At 25.5% G+C, this 25,221-nt stretch overlaps 4 protein-coding genes across 6 annotated transcripts; all 4 read right to left on the reverse strand.

The window, feature by feature from the left end:
- Window positions 1-803: 803 nt before the first annotated feature.
- On the reverse strand, window positions 804-5,423 carry LOC126894376 (uncharacterized). Its single transcript, XM_050665346.1, has 3 exons — window positions 4,588-5,423; window positions 4,024-4,215; window positions 804-1,582 (listed from the first exon to the last, which is right to left on the reverse strand). Exons 1-3 carry the CDS (start codon window positions 5,339-5,341, stop codon window positions 1,374-1,376), a joined length of 1,155 nt encoding a protein of 384 aa, XP_050521303.1. The 5' UTR covers window positions 5,342-5,423; the 3' UTR covers window positions 804-1,373.
- A 6,403-nt stretch (window positions 5,424-11,826) lies between these two features.
- Window positions 11,827-12,183, reverse strand: LOC126910493 (tigger transposable element-derived protein 6-like). The gene has a single exon (XM_050693120.1). The coding sequence runs from the start codon at window positions 12,181-12,183 to the stop codon at window positions 11,827-11,829; it is 357 nt and encodes a 118-aa protein (XP_050549077.1).
- On the reverse strand, window positions 12,184-12,642 carry LOC126910502 (tigger transposable element-derived protein 4-like). Its single transcript, XM_050693131.1, has one exon. It carries the CDS (start codon window positions 12,640-12,642, stop codon window positions 12,184-12,186), a length of 459 nt encoding a protein of 152 aa, XP_050549088.1.
- A 3,905-nt stretch (window positions 12,643-16,547) lies between these two features.
- Window positions 16,548-20,730, reverse strand: LOC126894371 (uncharacterized). 3 transcript variants are annotated; one of them, XM_050665333.1, is made up of 4 exons: window positions 19,864-20,730; window positions 17,904-18,095; window positions 17,114-17,270; window positions 16,548-16,985 (listed from the first exon to the last, which is right to left on the reverse strand). In XM_050665333.1, exons 1-4 carry the CDS (start codon window positions 20,636-20,638, stop codon window positions 16,976-16,978), a joined length of 1,134 nt encoding a protein of 377 aa, XP_050521290.1. In that variant the 5' UTR covers window positions 20,639-20,730; the 3' UTR covers window positions 16,548-16,975. The 3 variants fall into 3 exon arrangements, with proteins under 3 accessions (XP_050521290.1, XP_050521289.1, XP_050521288.1); XM_050665332.1 differs by having other exon boundaries at window positions 16,550-17,050; XM_050665331.1 differs by having other exon boundaries at window positions 16,556-17,270; window positions 19,864-20,728.
- Between the last annotated feature and the right edge of the window lie 4,491 nt (window positions 20,731-25,221).

The following is a 25,221-nucleotide window of genomic DNA, read 5'->3' on the forward strand; positions in this document are numbered from 1 at the left end:
ATCTCAAAAGAATAACTATTAAATTAAATACAATTTCGATATTTGTTCCATATGAGTTAGTGCTACTAAAATTTCTAATTACACTAACAGTAAAATCCCTTAAGTACAGCTGTTCATTTAAAATTCTCTGCTTAGTGCAATGTCCTGTTAAGCCTATTTATTTTTAACTTTCCAGGAGAGGCAAAATACCAAAAGTTTTTTATTAAAATCAATGTTAAAACTTTTTACTCTAAATTGATTATTTTCTCAAATTATAAGATTGTAGTACTTCTATTTGTACTGAATTACACATAAAAAATTATTTCTATTCAAAATTATCAAAAAATTATTTTCTGAAAAAGATTAGACCGATCTGGTTGTTGCAACAAGACCTCCAACTATAAAATTCAATTAGTTTTAGATTGAAAACTAATTAAAAACGTAATTTATGTAAAACATGCTTTAAATTTTTTTTTTTTTTTAGTTACAATTAGATGCATTAATATTTAAATAGTATGAATAGTATGATATAAACTATTAATATTTCATTGCAAAAATTTTATTAGTAATATTTAACATTAATAATCCTAATATAGCTATTAATCATGCATTAAATATAAAAAACATGTTTTTGCTCTCCTAATCGTTTTCTTTAAAAGAACAATTTTTATTATAGATATTAAACTGTAATTTTATTTATTCAGTTTAAAAATATATATTAAATTTTCATATAATTTATATATGTGTTTTGACTTTTAAAAGTTAAAACCATAAAAGGTAAAAAATAAAACTGTAAAATACTTAATAATTTAAATAAAAAAAAACGTTACTACATAATATTAAAATAGTAATGACGAATAACACTAATAAATAAAAGTCAGTCACATAAAAAGCATTTTTATAGTGTTATAAAACCAAATTTTTGGTTTTTATTAAGACTATTTTGAAGGTAGTATAAATAAACAATCTAAATAAAAAAGCTCTAGGGATACAGTTATCATGATGATATTTAACATAAAGGATTTATCATCTCTCATGGCCAAATCATTTGACAATCAATCGACGGGAGTAAGAATGCAACCAAGAAATGACTAGTCATAAAAATACCATTACCCGAATCTTAACTCCAGCTATTACTTTAAAATATTAAATTACTAAAACTGTAATATTATGAACAGACAATATAGTACATTGTGAGAATAATATCCACTAGCAAGCATAAAGTAGTAATGAATGGCCCAGTAATTAAATCATGTTTTCATAATGAATAATTTTGAATATCTTTAGATAAAATTGATGTAAAAATTTGTTGTATATTTAAAAAACAAAAATAGTTTCAAATAAATTAATATAATATAAATTAAAAAAATAACTTTATAGATTTTTTCATTGTTCTATAAATTTACACACAATGTACTTGTAGTATTCCAGTCACAAGCTGAACAATTTTTTATTGAAATGCAATTATTGCAATACCAACCATGACCACATGGTCTCATTACGTGTCTGTTTGAAGGATTTACATCTTTTATTTGACTGCGACATTCTATACATCGCGCTTCTCGTCCATCTAAGACACATCTTGGCCATAAATTCCTATACCCTAATTGCAAATATTGAAAATTAGTTCGTTTTCTAGCATAAAAGTTTACAGAAGTAGAGGTAGTTTATATAATATTTAGAATGTTTTTCCCTTATTGTTCTAATGTAATTCTTATTTGGAGTATTAAATATAAGACCAGTCTATTCAATATAAATCAATACAGTGAAATACATTATACTCGTATATAACTATAGTGTACTTAATCTATAGATACAATTAAAAGAATTTTGTTTGTTTATGTAAAAAGCTGAATTTTGGCAAAGACGAAATTGTTATATTAGAAATTTTGGTAAGACTGTTTTGAGTTGGGCGGACGAGAAAAAAAACAGCTTCCAAATTATGTAAATGTTTTTATTAAAGACACCGCAATCCTTATCCAGAATGTATAAATTTATTAGTTAAATTTTTTAAAACTAATCATAAAAATGAATTTTGAACAATTGATTTTTCTCGTAAATATGTTATAAAATTAATTCATTTTTTATCCATCTTAATACTTTTTATTTTATGGCCTAAAAAGAAGTACTTGTCCAACATGATTTTTATTTACCTATAACTTTTGGTAATATTAAAATCTCCAGATTTTATCAGTTACACCAATAGCTGGAATCTAGATTATAAAATATTATCTAGCAGAAAACTAAATTTAAAAAACCCAGCACAGGGGGGTCGCGGCACAGTGGTAACGTGGCATAGTTGGATCAAGTATAATGATATCTGACAGTGATTAATCACTATAAAAAAAAACGCTTCGATGCAAATCTTTAGATAGTGTTTAATTTTAAAAAATTGGTGGATTATTCCAAAAGCTTCATAAACTGCTAGTTCCTTATTAATATCCTGATTAAGATAAAGTATGTCGAATGAAAAAGGGATTATTAAAAAATAGTNTCCTGATTAAGATAAAGTATGTCGAATGAAAAAGGGATTATTAAAAAATAGTATTTCCCATAAAAAAATTATATTGATCAATACACTTTTCAATAAGTTATAACATTATAAAGTTAAAAATGTAAAATATAAAATCGAAAATTTGCACACAAAAATAGCATTCGGTAGCTAATTTCACCCTGAAGACAAAATAAAGTCCGAAATTTTTTTTTTCATAATAAAGGATATTACATTAGCTTTAATGTAAGATATATATGCATCTATAAAAAAAAGAATTATATTGATATATTTATTTTTAAAAAAGTTACGGCAGTTTTTAGTAAAAAAAATTGAAAAAATTTCGAAAATTAGCCATTTTTAAATTTGTAATTTTTGCGGAGGTTTCCCCCATTTACGGGGAACGAGTGAATTTTTTTCAATTTTTGAGGGTAATGTCTTCGACTAGATACAATTTGTGATCTTTTGACGTATCATTAAAAGAAATCGGTTCGGTGAGAGCTGAGAAAAAGTGGTAACAGACACAAAAAAAAAACACATCTTAGTAAAACCAATACCTTCTCAGCTTCGCATCGAAGCTAAAAACTTGATTACTTTATATAAATGTTCAGATACGATACAAAAAATAATTAAATATTCCTATTTTACTTTTATATACCGAATAGGACGGGTAACCTAAAAATTGTAGAACAATAGAATCAAATGCCGGTCACTTCACATCGAAATAAAACGTGTTATCCACTGAATAAGTTAAGTCAACTTTCACTACACTATTATAAAATTTCATAATTTATTGAAAATCAGACCTGAATAATTCATATAACTCTATTCAATAAAATAGTTAATAAGAATTAACTAAAAATGTATTGTCCTTTTTTATTAATAAATAGTCAATAAAAAAAATAAAATGAGTAAAAATTTAATCCTTAGCCAGAAAAATTGTACTATATTTGGTTATATGACGTATGACATAAGTTTCAAGGCGTTTTGAGAAGCTATTGGTTTAACTCTGTAGGTTTTTTTTTTAAATCACACACATTACCACTATAATTATCATTCCTACTAAGCACAATTTTGCATATTGAATTTCAAAAAAATGTCTTTTTTAAATCCTACACCAAATTTATCTAACACAATGAATTTTGAGATAAAAAAGTAAAACTATTTGAGTATTGATTTCCAGGATTTATCAAGCAATAAAACGAAAATTACACATTTTTCATTAAAATTGGGCAATTTTAAAATATTTTGCAGAGCATCAGAATTAATAAAGAAAGACGAACCGACAACTTGTCTTCTATGAGTAATAAAATAGACAACCGTGTAATTTTTGGTGAATATATTAATTCAATGGCGAAACTTAGGGGGAGCTTAAATGGCTGTTGTCCCCCTCCCATTTACATTTTATGACTTTAATGCTAGTAAGAGTATGTGATAAGAAAAAATTATTTAGACTCCTCAAGTTAAAACATCAAACATAAAAGACATTATAAAGAAACTATTGTAATATTTTTCTTTATTTATATTTCACTAATTAATTATATTTTATATACCTTTTCCAATTATTTTCGTAGGAATTTGTATATGAATATCTTGAGTACATGTAATCTCTTGATGACAATCAGGGCACTTTGTCATTAATTGAAAACAATATCTACAGCACCAGCCATGTCCACATGGTAAAAAAATGTGAATTTCCGAAAACATACCAATGTTTTTCTTACATATAGTACAAGAGGTTTGATCTACAGAAAAAAAGATTGTTAAATACTTGTATCCGTATTAACTACTAGAAATTTTAAAATATACTTTTCAGCTCAAAAGCATTTTAAGTATTTTCTTATTGCTTTTAAAATTTATTAGAAACTATAGCCAACAACACCTAAGATATGTTGCTTAAACATGTTTAGTCTTTAATCGAATATATATTTATAGTATAATTTAAATATTTTTTTTATCTATACTTAATAGATTAGCTATTAATTATTTTATCTTGAAATTGAATGATAAGTTTTTACACAAAATAATTTCATAAATTATAAAAATACATACACTTTTTTTTTTCGTAAAATATTATATTATGTAATAAAACGCTATAAAAAAAACTTCTTTCTTACTTTCATCTCCAGTTAAATGTTTGAAAGAAGGAAAATCTATCTTTAATATCAATAGATCATGAATAATTCCATTATTATATATATGTGTAGCTTTTAATTGGTTTATAGACATATTATTCATTGATTCTTTGTAAGGTTCCGTTAAAAAGTGCACTTTATCATTTATTAAATTCATGCACGTAAGTAAGTCATTTCTGTAGTCTTCGTCTACATTATTATATTTGTTTTCATGTATTTTGTAAACATTTAAAATACATTCATACGATTCAGTAGAAATTATTTCTCTATTTAGTATCGGAACAAGCTTAGCAAGAATTCTACCAAAATCTTCTAAGTAATCTGTTATTGGAGCACCTTTTTTATTAATTTCTATTGCAAACTCGCAGAACCGATACATGTATGTAAAGCCCATACTTTCAATAGCGTTCAATATGATCGCATAACCCAAAATATATTTTTTATATGCCACACAGTTATTCACCACTTCTATCAATGTTTTATTTATTATTTCTATACCTTCATAAGCAACTTCTTCATTATTTAATGTGTGACTCCAAGGTAATGGACAATACTTTATTCCATTGATTTGTTTTATATAATAAGGATGATATTTAAGAATGACTCGCATAATATTTGGGTATTCCATTTCAAGAGTTTTTACGTCCTCGTGTGTGATATTATTTAGATCAACACAAATCGATTGGTGGATTATTTGAATAAAACACATTATTAATTTCACTTTATTCAGTAACATATTATAATAGAATATTCAACAATTATTAAATTTCACAATAGTTCATTAACTATAATTAAATAATTTTTAAATAAATTATATACTAAAATATTTTTGAATTCCAAAATTTACTGTAACAACAGTATTTATAAGTAGTAGTCACAAGTGTATTTTAAATACCCGATTAAAAATAAACTTTTATTATTTAGTTTAATAATATATGAACATTTATAATTTAAAACATAATTTATTAAACATTTATACATTCAAACAACCTCAGTATTAATATTTTTATTTATTTATAAGGTAACAATAGCAAGCATATTAATTTATTGGTTAATATGTAAAATTTTATAATTAATAAATAATTATGTTTATTATGCTGATTCTGTCTTTAAAAAAGAATTCTATTAAAACAAATAATCAATACTTATGTTGTTCAATAGTGTTGTAAAAATTTATTTTCATTTTATTTTGTTTGTGACTTGTGTTGTCAAGTCACGTCTTTCTTTTTTATAACTATATAGAAAATTAAATAAGCTACAATTTGATTTATTTTTGAATAGTGTAGATATTCCATTGTAAATTAGTTCAAAATTAATGTCAATTTTAAATGTCAATAATGTTAATTGGTTTTAATGTCCAATAATTTATAGATATATAGATAATTTTAATTTTTTCATCTTTTAGTGGTTTGTTTTAGCTTTAAATTAATGTATATTAACTCAAAAAAAAAATAAATATAAAATTTAATTAATGATTAAATTTGATTTATTGAAATTAGTTAAATTGGTTTTGTATGAGCATGAGAATACATGAGATACTATAATATTTATTAAATAAAATAATTTTCTCTCGGTATGTGAGTACGAGGATTTTATGAGAAGATGTAAAATATAGAAAAGCAAATTGATCTTCTTCTTCTTCTATCTCTTCTTCCTTCAACATTCATTTCTATAACTGTTCTTACAGCTTCCAATTCTTCTCTCCTCATAACATGACCAAACCATCTAAATCTATTTTCTCTCATCTTATCTACGATTGAACACTTTTTATACACCTTATATAATGATAATCTTTAGACCTTTTTTCTCTTATCTTTGAAAGTCTATAGATTTCTTTCTCGCCTTCCTTTGTTCCTAGCCTATCATACAACTCATCATATCTCTTAAACTTCGCCTTACTTACTGCACACTTGGCTTTTTTGCACAATCGTTTATACTCCATTCAGTCTTCTCTCCTTTTTCTCTTCTGCCATACTTTGATTGCTTGAAAAGCAAATGGATGTTTGAAAATTTATTAATATAATAATAATTTGAAATAGACATTATTGTGATTAATTATAATCGTACCAATAGTTATCTAAGCTTGTATTGACTGTGAGTCGTGTCAATAAATACCTCGAGTAGTATAGGAACCACAAATGGGGTTTTCTATCTTCGCAGGACAGTCTTTATTAGTATTGACTACACAGATAACTCACTTAAAGATTGGACTAGGCTGGATAACTTCGTACAAACGTTATTGATTCTCTTTATTTCTTTAGAAAATATTTCATTCTAGAGATCACTTTATTTTTCAAGCTTCCTGCTTAATTTATATACACATATTTAACTTTAAACCTTATAAATCTTTTGTAAAATATAATTTACCTTAATAATGTCAGGAGTAAGGTTAAAAAAATTGTGTATACAGAGTGATCCAAATGAAAAATATAAAAATACAGAGTGATTCAAATGACAAAAAAAAAACCCAGCACAGGGGGGTCGCGGCACAGTGGTGACGTGGCATAGTTGGATCAAGTATAATGATATCTGACAGTGATTAAAATCACTATAAAAAAAAACGCTTTGATGCAAATCTTTAGATAGTGTTTAATTTTAAAAAATTAGTGGATTATTCCAAAAGCTTCATAAACTGCTAGATCCTTATTAATATCCTGATTAAGATAAAGTATGTCGAATGAAAAAGGGATTATTAAAAAATAGTATTCCCATAAAAAAATTATATTGATCAATACACTTTTCAATAAGTTATAACATTATAAAGTTAAAAATGTAAAATATAAAATCGAAAATTTGCACACAAAAATAGCATTCGGTAGCTAATTTCACCCTGAAGATAAAATAAAGTCCGAAATTTTTTTTTCGCATAATAAAGTAGATTACATTAACTTTAATTTAAGATATAAATAAAAGTGTCAGACTTTCCGGAACAGTTTCAAAATTTAAGTTGAAAAAGTAAATTTTTTGTGAAAAAGTTGTCATTTTAAATCCCCCCCTGTGGGCAGGTAAAGGGTTAGATATAAAAAATATATATACCAAATGATAGGTTAAGACATCATGCATCTACAAAAAAAAGAATTATATTGATCCATACATCATTCAAAAAGTTATAGCATTATAAAGTTAAAAATATAAAAAAGAATTTTTTTACAAAAATCGTTTTTTTTTTATTAAGTTTAATGCCTGTTTTCACCATGAAGATAAAATAAATTCCAAAATTTTTTTTACCATTATAAAGTATATTACATTAACTTTAATTTAAGATATATATAAAAGTGTCAGACCTTCCGGAACACTTTCAAAATTACGTTGAAAAAGTTCTACTTTCTATATGCATTTTTATGTTTTGAATCCCCCCTGTATTTAGGGAAATGGTCCGATTTAAAAAAACAGTATGTCGAATGAAAGATCTATATAAATACTACTTCTCATAAAAAAATTGTAATGATTCATACATTTTTCAAAAAGTTATAGCATAATAAAGTTAAAAATGGAAAATACAAAATCGAAAATTTTCACACAAAAATAGCATTCGGTAGCCATTTTCACCATGAAGATAAGATAAAGTCCGAAATTTTTTTTTNGGTAGCCATTTTCACCATGAAGATAAGATAAAGTCCGAAATTTTTTTTTTTCATGATAAAGCATATTACATTAGCTTTAATTTAAAATATATATTAAAGTGTCAGACCTTCCGGATCATTTTCAAAATTTAAGTTAAAAAAATTAATTTTTTGTGAAAAAGTTGTCATTTTTAATCCCCCCTTGTGGGCAGGTTAAGGGTTAAATTTATGAAAAAAATATACCAAATGAAAGGTAATGATATTATGCATCTATATAAAAAAGAATTATATTGATATGTTTATTTTTGAAAAAGTTATGGCACTTTTAAGTAAAAAAAATTGAAAAAATTTCGAAAATTAGCGATTTTTAAATTTGTAAATTTTTTGGAGCTTTCCCCCATTTACGGGGAACGAGGGAATTTTTTTCAATTTTTAAGGGTAATGTCTTCGACTAGATACGATTTGTGATCTTTTGACGTATCATTNCAATTTTTAAGGGTAATGTCTTCGACTAGATACGATTTGTGATCTTATGACGTATCATTAAAAGAAATCGGTTCGGTGAGAGCTGAGAAAAAGTGGTAACAGACACAAAAAAAAAAAAAAAAAAAAATAAACACATCTTAGTAAAACCAATACCTTCTCAGCTTCGCATCGAAGCTAAAAAATAAATATACTTCAATTTTCTATCGAAAATCGTATTTTGTCAAGCAACTTGTTGGATTCGTTGAAAGTTCTTAAGATAAAGTATTAGTGACAGTTTTTATGCCCTTTTATGTTAAATTTAATTCATCTATATGTGCAACAAGTGTCACGACCTTTTACTATTATCTGTTTATCACTCAATTGTGTTATTTATTACTTATTATTTTACTTAAAATTTATGATTTGTAACAACTAAAAATTTCTTATAGTTATTACATTAGATTTGGATTCAATGCATTTTGAGACATATTCCTCGGAATAGTTTAAAGAATTAACATTTATATTTATTTTGATGACTACTAAACAATAATTCATAGACTACTGAATAATGAGTGGTGTATGTATTATAACAGAGTTCGTATATATTATTCGAGTACCAACAAATAATTTAATAGATGAATTTTTAGTTATCCTTAAAATTTTCATGTTATAATACTTATGGTCTAATCATCCTCTAACACCTTTAATATAATTATGTGTTTTTATTAAATCCTTAGTAAATAAAAACCTGCAAGATTAAAAAATTATAATATGACCTAAAATTACTAAATTTAAAAACTCGTTCTTTACGAAGAAACATTTTTATAAAATTCATAAATATTTGTCCTTTTTAACAAATTAAAAACCCGTTTTTGGTGAAGTTCATTTATGAACATTTATGTAAAAAAAATAATTTCTAACTAAAAATTTATTTACGCTTGCCATTAATATTGAAGAAATAGCAATAAATGATTTATTTATTATTTCTCAAAAATGCTTAAAGTATTAATGAAGTTAATGTCGTAAATTTCTACTCGTCTATAGGAGTAAAGATATTTTGAATTTGTCATAATTTGACGTATTGTATTGAATTGTAATATTATTATAGTGATAGCAAGGATTTTTTAATAATAAAATAAATATTATTTTTTTTAAAGCAGTTTTCATATTTTGTAGAAAAAATATTATTCGTAATGTTTAAGTCATTTACGATTTTGAACATACATTATTTTTATTATTTTGGTTCTTGGAAACACCTTTAACATACAAATTGTAATAAATTGCGAATTTTTTTTTTTTTAATTAGAATCTGCGCACTAAATTCTTTCTGAAATAATTTTTTTTACCAAATAATATATTAATATATTAAAAATGACGTAAGTATTTCAACTACAACACATTAAACGTTTAGTTTAATTATATCTATTTATCGAAAAAACTTGGAAAAATATTATATCCATATAATATAATATAATATAATATAATTAATTAATATTTTACTTATAGCATCTATTTAAACACCAAGAGATTACTAAAAGTTCTACTTAAATAATTTATTATGATAAAAATGCAAAAAAAAATTTAATTTTAAGGAAATTTAGAAGTATTCTCACATATATACTCTTAATAGTAATTCTATAACCTCATATGAGCAAAATCGGTCTAGTGGGGTCACAAGTCTTGACGTACTAGATAAAAAAAAAAAACGGCCAAGTAAATAACTTCTCAGTTACATATCGAAACTAATTATTTTACTTAAAATTTTTGAATATATCTCAGGATTTCTGAAAATTTGAAACGTATACAAAATAATACATTTTTAAGAGTACTATATTATGAAAAAAATTTAAAACTTCGCAGTGACAGTTTTTCAATGAGTTTTTTTTTACTTAAATACCAAAATTGCAATATTTCTGTAAAAATTCGTAATGATTTTTTTATATTACTATAACTTTTTCAATAATATTGATGAAATTTTTACAGAATATATTAGACACAAACATTTTTTTTTTTAAATTCCATTTTCAGAAAAGCTAACGAAAAAATTAAGTATAACAAGGATTTGAGTGCGACCCTCATCTTATAACTATACAAAATTCCCAAATATTTCATGTTTTTTACTAACGAATATTAACAAATATATACGAATTTTATCCTTAACTTCTTTAACACATACTATGCACCTTTCTCGTATTACGCAATCATTACAGTACCATCCATGACCACAAGGAATAATTATGTATTTATTTTTTGGTACAGCATCCTTTATCAGGCGAAGACAGCTTTTATAATATGATATAAATACATCAAACAAAGTCAACAATTATAATCAGAATAATGATAACTTAAAAATTTTTGAATTCTCTAAAAAGGGAGAAAATATTTATAGCAAAAATAATTGAGGATTTTTTTGTATTGATGGAAAAGATAAAAGTAACTTCTGTAAATGAAATATTAGAACTTTTAGAATTATCTGATTTACCTAATTATTGGTTTAGTGATAATGAATTAGCAACTACAGTGGATTCCGCTTAATATGGGCACGTTGGGACCAGAATTGTTTTCCCACATTAAGCGGTTGCCCATAAAAACCGAAATTATTTAAAAAAATTTTAATGATATCAAAAAAATTTATTTTACACACGTTAATCATACAGTTGAAAAAAATGTTAAATTACCACGTATATTAATTAAATTAAATATTATAAAGTACATTATTTTTAAAATACATACATCTTAATACATACATACTTCATACTAAATAAAATTACTTTTCGGGTGTGGAAGGTATACAAAACGTTGTAATTGCTCGTTGTCTAAGCTGTTTTGTGTGGATCTGGTTTACAAAATGGGCGCACGCTTCAAGCTTATCAGATGGACTACCCTCGTTACCCTCTTGCATAAAGAACTTCTGCAACAAATCAATGCATTTTTTAGCCTCTCTAGTTGTAACTGGTGGTTCAGTATCGTCTTCTTCTTCTTCTTCTTCAAACTTTCTTTTTTTAAGAACATTTTGTATTATTGAATCACAAATGTCTTCATTATTATCAAAACAAGGAGCATTTTCATCAATGTTTTCAAACTCGCTGTGGTTTTGAATAAGTAAAAATTGTTCATTCAATTCAGTCAACTCAGGTTGTTGACCAACAAAATTAGAAAACCCACAATGAGCGAAACAATTTATAATGGTTGTTCAGCTGACTTCTCGCCAACTCTCGAATACAAACTGTATGGCTTGCAATATGTTTATTTTACCACTTATTTGATTAGCAGTTGCAGATGAATCAAAAAGTTTTTCCTCAATCTTTTCAAGAATAAAATTAACCAGCTTTATTCTATACTTCACCTTGAGGTTTTTTATAATACCCATATCTAAGGGTTGATCAAAGGATGTCGTATTTGGTGGTAAGAATTCTAAAGTGATATTTTTGAGTTCAACGTTTTTTAGATGTGCAGCACAGTTATCAATGAGAAGAAGTATGAACTTAGATTTTGCTTGCAGTTCCTTATCCCATTCACACAGCCAGTTTGAAAATATAGTTGAAGTCATCTATGCATTTTTATTCGCATGGTAATGCACTGGAATTTTATTAATAGACAGATTTTTAAAACATCGAGGTTTTAAGCTTTTTCCCACTACAAGCAGCTTTCTCTTCTCACTCCCCGTCATATTGACACATAATAAAATAGTAATCCTCTCCATTGCTTTTTTTGAGCCGGATAGCACTTCGTGTTTGAAACATAAAGAACCGTCAGGTGTCGCTCGATAATACAGTCCAGTTTCATCTGCATTAAATATGTTATCGGGGGAAAATTTGTTCAAAATTTTTGGTAGCTTGTCAATTTTCCAATCATTAGAGGTGGCATCATCAGCACTTGCTTTTTCACCATGCACACGTTTGAATTTAATCTCATGTCTATTTTTCCACCTGCTTAACCAACCATCAGTAGCAATAAACTGATTGTTACCAATTTTTTGGGATAATTCTTCAGCTTTACACTGCAGCATTGGACCAGAGACGCGAACACCACGACTTGTTATTAATGAAAACCACTCACTTAGAGCCTCGTCAACTTCAGGATCTTTCCCGTTCCGTTAACGTTTTTGATTGCCAGTTTTTGAATTGAAGTTTTCGCGTAAAATCACTTCTTCTTTTAGCAGTTTGGCCACCGTTGATTTCGGAACGCATAACTTTTCAGCGATTTTACGTTGTGAAGTACCTGGAGGAAGCGATTTCGCTTTGTCCAAAATCGCGATTTTTTCCTTGAGAGAGAGATCTTTTCGAGACATATCGTCGCGTTGAAATTCACGTTAAAACTGAAATACGAGTAAATATTGACGCATAAGAGAATACGAGCTGTATTTTTATCGCGTCTGACAAAATTCCATTAAGGTTATTACTTTCGATAAACATAATGTCTTAGATATGACGAAACCGGATTAAATTAGTCGTTTTAACATACATATATGTATATTCTAACCCTATGATAAAATAAAAATTGCCCACATAAACCGAACCAAATGGCCATATTATGCGATTTTTTTACCCATATTGGTATACGTTGGGATGGGACCAGACCATTATGCCCATATTTAGCGGATGCCCATATTAACCGGTGCCCACATTAGGCGGAATCCACTGTATTTCGATAATAACAATTGTGGCACATATATTTTTAATGATACAGATAAAACTAGAATCATTTATGGTTTGGGTAATCGTCCACCTATGGTCTTATACAATATAGATAAAAACACACACTGGATTCTAGACACACAATCAAATAAACCATCAAGAGATATCCGTTTAAAAACAATAAATTTAATAGAATTTTAATCTATAGACAGTAATTTTATAGACTATAATTTAACATTTTATATTTTAACTTCCCATCAAAAAAAAAAACAGTAGCACAGTGGGAATGCGGCAAAGTGTAATTTCACTTGAATTTAAAGATGGATTTTAACAATTATAATCAAATTTAATAATATATCCTAATCACAAGTTCTATGATTTATTGAATAAATTAAATAATTTAGTATTTTAATTTTTACGGAGAATTGATAAAGATATTACTTTTATGGCAAATGTGTATAAATATTAAAAGACTTGATGCAATATTAAAAAAAAAAAGAATGTTGTCACTCATGAATTAACGTACTGGTCTACAAGAAATTTTAATCAGAGACGCAATTTTTCTAAGCCCATTTTTGCACCGATTTCAAATCTGAAATTATATTTATTCTATCACCACTTTTTTGAGATTATTACTAATTATAAAATGAGTATTTACACATGAAAATATTCATTCAAGTTTAGAACTGATATCATTAAATAGAAGATTTTATGAGAATTTAAAAAATTGAATTTTTTAGGTTGAGATGTGATAAGGAACTTATATATTTACTATTAACAGTAAATGTATGAGTAAAGCTAAACTCTTGGTGTTTAAATAGATGCTATAAGTGAAATATTGAAATATTATTAATTATTTTATTTAATTTATTAATTTTTTATATTAAATTATATGTATATTATATTTTCCCAATTTTTTTCGACAAATAGATATAATTAAACTAAACGTTTTATTTACTTCAATAAATAAATTGTTTAATTTAATAATTCTGGATCACATTATAATTTTATTAGCTTTGCAGGTTTTCATTTATTAAGGATTTAATCATTTTAACATTTCAGCTGTTACAGGATTATTAGACCATAAGTTAGTACTGCAACATGAAATTTTTCAGGTTAATTAAAATTCACCTATTAAATTATTTTTTGGTACTTGAAATATATATTCGAGCTCCTTGTCATAATACTTTTAATTTATTATATAATTTTCTTTTATAAATTACAAATGAATATTAAAATGTTAAATAAAAGTTATAGTAAATTAATATTTACAAAAAATATATAAATAAGCATATACAAAGTGATTTTTTGATCATAACCCACTCAACTATCTACAAAATAAAAATAATTTTAACATTATTTTTTTTAGTTATCTATAGTAACACATTATTAATTTTGTAATGATTTTTAAGTTTATTCTTTATGCCTTGTAAGGATATCATCTTTGTTTTGAATGAGAACACATATTTTGAATTTAATAAAATATTTGAGTTTTTAATTTAATAGTGAATGATATTTGAATATTTAATATATCTTTATTCATTTATACAATATTAACATTTAAAATTTTCCAATTTTTGAGTTAATATGCATGTATAATACACAAGGGATTACAAATATAGGTAGCTAATTGGTTTTTTATGGCGTCCATACTCTATCCCAACCGATTTTTTTCAACAATACGCCAAAAAGTAACAAATTGTATTAAGTCGAAGACATTACCCTCAAAAATTGAATCAATTTCCCTCATTCATTGCAAATGAAGGAAATCCCTAAAAAAATACGATTTTAAATCTGTAAATTGTATGTTTTACAAATTTTTAAAAAAAAATTTTATCCCTTTTTAAGCCGATTAAGTGGTTTGATAGCTTTCTCTAAATGAGGAGGTTTCTTAACCATTGACACTCGGGACTGATGGTTAGTCAGTCCCCGGACAACGTGCCATTTATTAATTTTGAAAGTATTCGAAAAAACCTTTAACTTCAAAGATATCTGAAATAAAAGCTTAAATTCCAATATTTTTTAAACTTCTTCTTTTAAAACTATAACAGTTTTAAGATAAAACTTATTTTATGTTAAAATATTTTTGAAAAATGAATGAATCAAAATAATTATAAAAAAAAATACCTTGAGTATTTTTCTTTTATTTGGTATAAATTTTTCGGAAATGTAACCCTTTATTTTCTTTTAGAAAATAATTCAAAATAGCAAATTTTGCATGATATTAACTTTTTTAATTTAATTTTTGAGAATGTACCGTATTTCCTGACATCTTTATATATATCATAAATTAAAGTTTATGTAAACTAATATAGTTTATTAAAAAAAAATATTTTTTCCGATTACTTTTTGAAAACGTTTTGATAAGATTATTTCCTACCAACAATACTCTAAGCTGCATACATAAGTTATATTAAAATTTATGTTACATTATATAAGTTAAAATCTGAAAAATGACATATCTTAAAATGTGCGATCTAATTACTTTTTGTTCCTTCATGCAAGTTAATATACTAACTGCCCTCCTTTTTTTATTCCACTTTTATGTTCGGAATACTTTTTAAATCATGTTTTTGTTGTATTCATTAAATCTAGCTATTTCTTTAATCTTACAACTAATAAATTCAAAAAAGTCAATTTTCCCTTTACTTCCTGTTTGAATGTGTATTTAATCGATAGGTAAAAAGAATTTAAATATTGTATGAAGAACTTTGTATTAAAATTTTTATTTATTACTTCCAAAATAGCATTTACATACCTAATACAAACTTTCGGATAATCACCATATGTGACACATTTATTTTTCTTTGTATTGAGTATATTTTTACCAGCTTATAAAATAAAAAATAGTATAATAAAAAAAATGAGTTGTCGATAATAACTTTTGATCCATTATTTCAGAAGTTAAGACTATTAAAATAAGTAGAGTAGATGTCAAGTATGGTTAATGTTATTTTCATCATTATATTTTACTCTGCTGCTTTTTTCTTCTATATTTAAAATTGCTAATATTTCCACTTTTCAAAAGTTGTTATAGGCCATTCGATTTCTTAATTATATTATATATTTTTTTTATAAATATGTTGCCACTCAAAAAAGTTTGTTGACACCTTTATAAGATATAAGGATTAAGTTAAAATAACTTAATAATCAATAAATCGAGAATTACATAGAATTAAACATTTTCAAAACTTATTCACTTAATATAGTTAACAATCCCACATTGTTGGGTTTTTTTTATATAGCAATCAAATAATATATTTTATTTATATAAAAATATTATGGTTTTTGACTTTTAGGTAGTGTTACGTCGAGTTGAATAGAAGCAAAGTAAACCTTAACTTGAATTCACGTTTATATTTTTATTACATGTTTTGCCATCAATGGTCATTAACAAACAATATATCTACATAAATACTTAAGTCTAAAAAGTTGTGTCTACATAAGTATAACTATATAAAAACTAGAAATATAGATTAGAATTTGTATTTGCATAATTAGTGCTGTTATTTACAATTGTCATAATAAATATGTATTTTTAAAAAACTTAATTAATTTAATATCATTATCTGGGTGGATTATTATAAAAAATTTTTAAAGCGTCTTAATATTATCTGCAGTTTTTAAGTATATTTTTGTAAGGATATACTGCACGTTGAACATATTGGGAATTTTTCTCCCTCCATGAGAAAACCATTAGTGAATCTAGAGTAACCTATGTAAATTCGCAATTCTCATTTTATGACTATATCAATTCTCCTACATTTCAATTGTTTTTTACTAAAAAATATTTACAGATATATACGAATTTTATCCTTAACTTTTTTATCGCATACTATGCACCTTTCTCGTATTGCGCAATCATTACAGTACCATCCATGACCACAAGGAATAACTATGTATTTATTTTTTGGTACAGCATCTTTTATCAGGCGAAGGCAGTTTATACAACGCATATTTTCTTGACCAATTAAACTTCTAGGTATTTTTTCTCGATCAACTAAGGATAAATATCAACAATAAACATTTTTATGTACGACATAATTATATCTTACATAAAGATTATATTAATTAATATTTTTTGTTATCTTTTAAAATACCTAAAAATGGAGACAGTAATTATTTTTTATTTAGTTCAAAAAAGTTATTTCATTATAGAATAGAGCAGAGAATTAGTATAGCAAAGATGAGAATGCTTAGATAGATAAATGGAGTGAATAGAAAAAATAGGATAAAGAACGAACATATAAAAAGTAGTATAAGTGCAGCGTCAATTATGGTTAAGATGAGTGAAAATTGACTTATATGGTTTAGTCATATTATATGGAAAGAGGAACCGGAAGCTGTAAGAACAGTTATGGAAATAGACATTGAAGGAAGTAGAGATAGAGGTAGATCAAAAAAGAACCCGGAGAGATGTGTAATGTTATTTAATGTAATATGAAGAAGGCTGAGGTGTGCGTAGATGATATAGGAGATCGTGTCAATTGGAAGTTTAGGACAAGGGTGGCCCACCCTAAGTAGTTGGAATAATGGTGAGGAAAAAGAAGAAAAAGAATTGGCCACTTTCTGAGTCGACAGTGATTAATTATATATTAATTACAATGTAACTTATGCAAATAATTTTATTTACTTTTTGCATATGAAATTGACGGTGTTATCACCTTCATAACCTGGTAATTTGAATAGTTCTGGCGGCACAAAGGACACTTATCAATTTTGTGCAAACAATTATTACAACACCAGCTATGTCCACACGGCACAAAACTATAGATTTTTTTGACCATGTATTCAGGATTCATGCACACAATACATGAGTTTTCCGCTGTAGTAACAAAAAAATTTTCTCAAAAAATACAAAATTTAATCAAAAATAAATACCATTACATGATTAATGTTATATCTGTAATTTCATAAATGCAAACTTGTGTTCAATATTAAAGAATAAGTGTAATATAATTTAAAATTTTTCAAAAGGAATAGAAGCATAACAGCTAAATTTTAATGAGAGTATTTTTTTTTCAAAATTTTGGTAATTTCTTTTTACAATAAAAGAAAATTGCAATTAATATTATTTTAATGTAATCCATTACTATAAAGTTTGTTTAAAAAAGACAGTACAAATTAAAAATTGTTTAATAGTTATAAATGTTGTCTATGTACGAATCTCTTCTTTAAGTAATATTATTAAATTATTTAGTGTTAAATAAGTAAAATAGCGGAATTCTATTATTCTCATTGCAACACGCTGTATAACAATTTATGAACATTTAAAAAGTCAGATGAAATTTTGCAATTCAAACTACAAACTATAATGAATAAAATTGACGAAACACTTAAAAATATTAAATTATAAACATTTGATTACAGAAAGGGTGAATTTTATAAAAAAATTCCCAGACAAAAAATCAAATTTTTCAAAAAAATAGTGTTCTAGCTTCGATGCGAAGCTGAGAAGGTATTGGTTTTACTATTATGTTTTTTTTTTTTTGACTGTTACCACTTTTTCTCAGCTCTCACCGAACGGATTTCTTTCAACGATACGTCAAAAGATCACAAATCGTATCTAGTCGAAGACATTACCCTCAAAAATTGAAAATATTTCCCTTGTTCTCCGTAAATGGGGGAAACCTCCAAAAAAAATTACAAATTTAAAAATCGCCAATTTTTTCAGTTTTTTTTACTAAAATCTGTCGTAACTTTTTCAAAAATAAACATATCAATATAATTTTTTTTTATAGATGCTTATTGTCTTTACCCATTATTTGGTATATTTTTTTTGTAAATTTGACACTTAACCTGCCCACAGGAGGGGATTTAAAATGATTACTTTTTCACAAAAATTTAACTTTTTCAAATTAACTTTTGAAAATGTTCCGGAAGGTCTGACACTTTTATATATATCTTAAATTAAAGCTAATGTAATATACTTTAATATGGAAAAAAAATTTGACCTCTGGACTTGTCTTCGTGGTGAAAATAGCTACCAAATACTATTTTCGTATGAAAATTCTTGAATTTATTATTTATATTTTTAACTTTATAATGCTATAACTTAATGAAAAGTGTATGGATCAACACAATTTTTTTATGAGAAATAATATTTTTTAATAATCCCTTTTTCATTCAGGATATTAATAAGAAAATAATAGATAATGTAACTTTTGGAATAATCCAGCAATTTTTNTAGATAATGTAACTTTTGGAATAATCCAGCAATTTTTTAAAATTAAACACTATCTAAAGATTTGCATCGAAGCGTTTTTTATGGTAGTGATTTTAATCAGATATCATTATACTTGATCCAACTATGCCACGTCATCACTGTGCCGCGACCCCCCTGTGCTGGGTTTTTTTTTTAATTTAAGAGAGTTAAAATTTCTAAACTGATTTCTATTCAAATTAAATTAAAAAAATCACCTGCATAGCGCAGCCCTATCAACATATCTAAATGTTGTATATAGATATTTTTTCTTACCTCTATCCCCATCCATGTTCTTTAAATAAAATAAATAACCTTTATCNAAAAAATCACCTGCATAGCGCAGCCCTATCAACATATCTAAATGTTGTATATAGATATTTTTTCTTACCTCTATCCCCATCCATGTTCTTTAAATAAAATAAATAACCTTTATCTAGATTATACAATTTAATAATATTTTGTTTATCATTTTGCCACAAGATAAACAGTTCTTCATTAGATAAATTTTCTAATGGTCTTAATGGGGATTCAACATCAACAAAATTTATTTTGATTTTCATAGACTCCATACAGCTAAATAAGTCGCTTCTGTAGTCTTCATCTAGATTGTTAAATTCAAAATTTGTGTACTTGCTCTTATGTTTCTTGTAAACAATTATAAGACATTCGTAAGGATCTAATGAAATCCATTCTCTATTAAATATCACTCTTAACAAATAAAGTATTTCACTGAAATCGTTATAATAATTTGTCAGTATTATTTGTCTTCTGTTCATTTCTCTTGCAAATTCGCAGAACCGATAAATGTACGTAATGCCTATACTTTCAATAGTATTCAAAATAATTGCATAACCGAGTGAATATTTTCCATTCAAAAAACAAGCATGAACCACACGTGACAAACTTTTATTAGCTATTTCTATCTTTCCATAAATAATTTCGTCATAGTGTCCTGTATGACTCCATGGTATTGGGCACACCATTTTATCCATATTTAATCTACTATAAAATAAATGATCTTTAAGCTGTAATCCCATAATATTTTTGTAGTCGATTTTTAGAAGAACTAAGTCATTCATAGTGATATTTTTTAGATTAACAACATAATTCGAATTGATTTTATGAAGAAAAAAAAGAATTAAGTTCACTTTAATAAGTACCATATTATTATTTTAAGTTTCTACAAGTTTTAAATTCACAATAGCTTTTTAACTAAAATTAAAGAATTTTCAAATAAATATTATTCAACTAAATATATTATATCTGTATAGTATTATTCAGTGAAAAGTATATAATAATATCAAAGTTAAAAACAGATATAAAACGTATAGTTGAGCTATATTTGAACAAATGTAATTTAAAATACCATTATTTCAGTTTAAGATGTATTTTTTTTTTTTTTTAACGCACTCTAGAAAATATCTTAAATATAATATATTAATTACATTTTATTTATAAAATAAATTTTTACACCATTTATTCAATATTGTTCATAATAATCGCATAACCGATATTTAATTTTCATTAAACTATATACAATAAATTACATCCAACTACCATACAACATTTTACCATGTGTATGTTTGCAATGATACTTTTTTTTTAAGCGTCATCAAGTGATTTTATTTAGTTCGACAACATACGTTGATTAAATTATATGATTAAATAAAAGAAGAAAATTGACTATGTAAATCATTTTGGCTGCTTGAGTTATATCAAGTATTCTTTATGAAAATACAATTTATCAATTTTTAATACAATTATTTATTTGAATGGTATGATTTAAGGTTATTTTAGATAATTTTTGTCAACATTTAAACAAAAATTATACTGAAGTCCAACCGTGTTCTAACATCGTTAATAACTATTGATCCAGCAAATATTTTGTGTGATTTTTTAAAAGCTAATTTTTATATTATTTTTCCTTTATACAATAAAAATAATAGTACATTTTTTTAATATTTTAGAACAGTCATTTTTTAAATTTTTTCTAACTAAGATATTAGAGAATCGATAAAAAATTTTGGATTAATAGTATTTTGTATAGATAGTGTATAGTTACAATTTGTACTGATGTAGGTGTACTCCGTTTGCTTACACAAATAAAGATAAATGTGGAATTTTATATTTATATTTATACATAAATTTAATATACATATTATCAATATGTATATTAAATTTTANTATACATAAATTTAATATACATATTATCAATATGTATATTAAATTTTACTATACATTCTTTATAAAGACATTGTTTAAATAAGACACTAAGTGAACTCTAATTTTACAGATTTTTATATTGTTCACTACATAAAGTAAGTAAAGTTTAATAAGATGAAAACAATTTTTATAGATTAGAAATTTTTTTTTATTTCAAGTTTTTCTACCTTTTATTTAATTCTCACTATTAGGAGCAATTTTTGGTCGAGAGGTGAGAGTAAAGTAATTAATTAATTACTTCATTGATAAATCATTAATTAATTGAAATTATCGTAATAGAAAAAGAAACAAGTCATCTTGTAAATATAACTCATTACAAATAAATAATGTAGTGCTTTATTAGCTTTNGTCATCTTGTAAATATAACTCATTACAAATAAATAATTTAGTGCTTTATTAGCTTTGATGTAAAGTTAGAAGGTATTAATTTTACTTTAGTGTGTTTTTTTTTTGGAGGGGGGTCAGTTACCAATTTTACTAAGCCCTCTCCGAACCGATTTTTTTCAACGATACGTCAAAAATCATAAATCGTGTCTAATCGAAAACATAACCCTCAAAAATTGAATCCATTTCCGTCGTTCATCGCAAATGAGGAAAATCCCTCAAAAAATTACGATTTTAGAAATCTGTAAAGTGTGTGCTTCATAAATTTTTGAAATTATTTTTTTCCCTTTTTAAGCCCATTAAGTACTTTAACGGCTTTCTCTAAAAGAGGAGGTTTCTTAACTATTAATAATATATGAAAATATGAGAACACATATTTTGAATTTAATAAAATATTTGAATTTTTAATTTAATAGTGAATGGCATTTGAATTTGTAGTATATCTTTATTCGTTTATTCGATATTAACATTTTAAATTTTCAAATGTTTGAGTTAATATGCATGTATAATACACAAGGGATTACAAATACAGCTAGCTAATTGGTTTTTTAAGGTGTCGATACTCTATCCCAACCGATTTTTTTCAACAATACGCCAAAAAGTAACAAATTATATTAAGTCGAAGTCAATATCCTAAAAATTGAATCAATTTCCCTCATTAATCGCAAATGAACGAAATCCCCTACAAAATTACGATTTTAGAAATCTGTAAATTGTGTGCTTTACAAATTAAAAATTTTTTTTTTTTTTATCCCTTTTCAAGCCAATAAAGTGCTTTTACGGCTTTCTCTAAAAGAGGAGGTTTCTTAACCATTGATACTCGGGACAGGTGGTTAGTCAGTCACGGGACAACGTGACACTTATTAATTTTGAAAATATTCGAAAAAACCTTTAACTTCAAAGATATTTAAAATAAAAGCTTAAGTTCCAATATTTTTTAACTTCTTCTTTTAAAACTAGAACAGTTTTAAGATAAAAATTATTTTATGTTAAAATATTTTTGAAAAATTAATGAATCAAAATAATTATAAAAAAAAAAATACCTTGAGTATTTTTCTTTTATTTGTTATTAATTTATTAATAACAATTATATAAATTATTAATTTATATAATAATAAATTTATTTATTTGTTATTATTTGTATCTTATTATACGATGCAATTTTAACAGTAACAAAATCAAATGAAATCAATCAAAAAACTATATTTTTTACCTTTGATTTGTATATTAAAACAAATGATATAGTTCATACTTATGGTAAAGAACTTTCAAACGTCATTGTTCAACTCGAAGGCTTTCATTTACTGATGTCTTTTATGAGCTATATTGGGTATTTAATGCCGAATAGTGGACTTCAGGAAATGTTAAACAATATAAACACTATGCACCAAATTCTGTAGAAAAACTACTATCTGGTCATGCCTATTCGAGATCTATTCGAGCGCATTCATTAACGTATTTTGCTTTGTCAAAACTTATTTTTGAAAGAATTTATCCAACTGTAGATAAACGATTTAAAGTTCAAGAATACTTTAATCAATACTTTGTGAATCCAACAAGTACGGCAAAAATAAATGAAGACAACTTTTATTTCTATAACTAATATATTTATAACTGATGTTAGTTCAATTAAAAATCTAAGTCAAACAGTTGCGTTATGGATACAATATTTTGAAATGGTTACATTAATGAAATAGTTTATTCAAGCCGAACAATTAGGTGACTGGTGTTTTCATTCAACTTGTTGTAGAGACATGCTTCTTTATTTTCAAGCATGCGGTCACATTCCATACACTAAGGCTACTTATATGTATTTACAAAATATGATTACATTAGAGAATAAAATGAATACTGCAAAACATTCAAAATTTGTAAATAAAAGTTACTTTACTATTCGTCGGGTAGATAAAACTTTTCTGGTATATGGACAGATATGACGATTGAACAAAATCTTATGCGGACAATGAAAACAGCTGAAAACACATGGTAGAGGTATGACGAATAGCGTAATGAATAAATGGATTTTGAGTATACCTGTTTTAAATAATATATGTGCTAACATTGAAAATTTTGTAAATATTTCTTTCAGTACAAGCGAACAGCACATCGAACTACGTCTAAGATATCTCGTGATGATAGTGATGTTGAAAAAATTGTCAAATAGTTTTCATTAAAATGTCCATTCCCAAACTACAAATATAATATGTCAATTGCCACCGGAATTTCTGGTAATGATAAAGTTAGTTGTCATAAAGCGTATGAAATTGGTCTTGTTCTAGTAAATTCAATGGTGGGTAATAAATTTCATGATATAAAACTTAAAAGGTCAAATAAAGTTATAACTCTAGCTTCAATAACTTCTGGTGTTAAAATTAATAATGACATAATTAAAGTAAACCCATTGCTACTATTTCAACGAATCGCTATTTAAAAAGAAAGTGATGAAGAACTTTGTTCATATTTTCAATTTGAACTCTCACCTTTGCTTTTGGCATTATTTGATGAAAACGGTCTTAGAAAAACAAAAAAATCTGCCATATATGATATTTTACAGCACATACCTTTAGAAAGTATATTAATAACTACTGGTGCAAAGTATGTAATTGATGGAGAATTTCTCCTCCATTAAGTTTTTTAGCAAATTTATCAACACATTTGAATCAATTTGTGATTCTTATGTTACTTAAAAAAAAACACTTTGGTACTGATGTAATTGTTGNTTGTGATTCTTATGTTACTTAAAAAAAAACACTTTGGTACTGATGTAATTGTTGTATTTGATAGTTATCAGAATAATGTAAGAAGTATAAAAAGTTCAGAGCGACAACGTCGAAGATTAAATAAAAAATATTCTAATGTATTTTTTGAAAGCCATATGGTTGTTCATGTTTTAAAGGACAACTTTTTATCAAATGATAATACAATTCGATTTATGAAATGCTTAACCCTTTGGCAGGCGCGTGCCTATTTTTAACGTTCATAGTCGCGTGGGGGTTTATCAGACCACATTTCTAAAAAAGTATAAAAGACATTATTTTTTACCATATGATATATAAATATGGATGAAAATTCAAAAATTAAAATTAAAAAATAAATAAAATACAAAATTATGTGCATTACTAAAAATTATATTACGAAA

Source organism: Daktulosphaira vitifoliae, unplaced genomic scaffold (assembly GCF_025091365.1).
Source record: "Daktulosphaira vitifoliae isolate Bord-2020 unplaced genomic scaffold, ASM2509136v1 Scaffold_1, whole genome shotgun sequence".
Classification (NCBI taxonomy): domain Eukaryota; kingdom Metazoa; phylum Arthropoda; class Insecta; order Hemiptera; family Phylloxeridae; genus Daktulosphaira; species Daktulosphaira vitifoliae.

Bases quoted from the DNA above. Each gene is read 5' to 3' on its own strand.
- LOC126894376 (XM_050665346.1), bottom strand. From the start codon at position 5,341: ATGTTACTGAATAAAGTGAAATTAATAATGTGTTTTATTCAAATAATC. The intron at 4,216-4,587 runs GTAAGAAAGAAG...TTTTTTCTGTAG, and splicing joins ACATTTAACTGGAGATGAAA to ATCAAACCTCTTGTACTATA. The intron at 1,583-4,023 runs GTATATAAAATA...ATTTGCAATTAG, and splicing joins TACGAAAATAATTGGAAAAG to GGTATAGGAATTTATGGCCA.
- LOC126910493 (XM_050693120.1), bottom strand. From the start codon at position 12,183: ATGACTTCAACTATATTTTCAAACTGGCTGTGTGAATGGGATAAGGAA.
- LOC126910502 (XM_050693131.1), bottom strand. From the start codon at position 12,642: ATGCTGCAGTGTAAAGCTGAAGAATTATCCCAAAAAATTGGTAACAAT.
- LOC126894371 (XM_050665331.1), bottom strand. From the start codon at position 20,638: ATGGTACTTATTAAAGTGAACTTAATTCTTTTTTTTCTTCATAAAATC. The intron at 18,096-19,863 runs GTAAGAAAAAAT...TTGTTACTACAG, and splicing joins GAACATGGATGGGGATAGAG to CGGAAAACTCATGTATTGTG. The intron at 17,271-17,903 runs GTAAATAAAATT...ATTTATCCTTAG, and splicing joins GTCAATTTCATATGCAAAAA to TTGATCGAGAAAAAATACCT.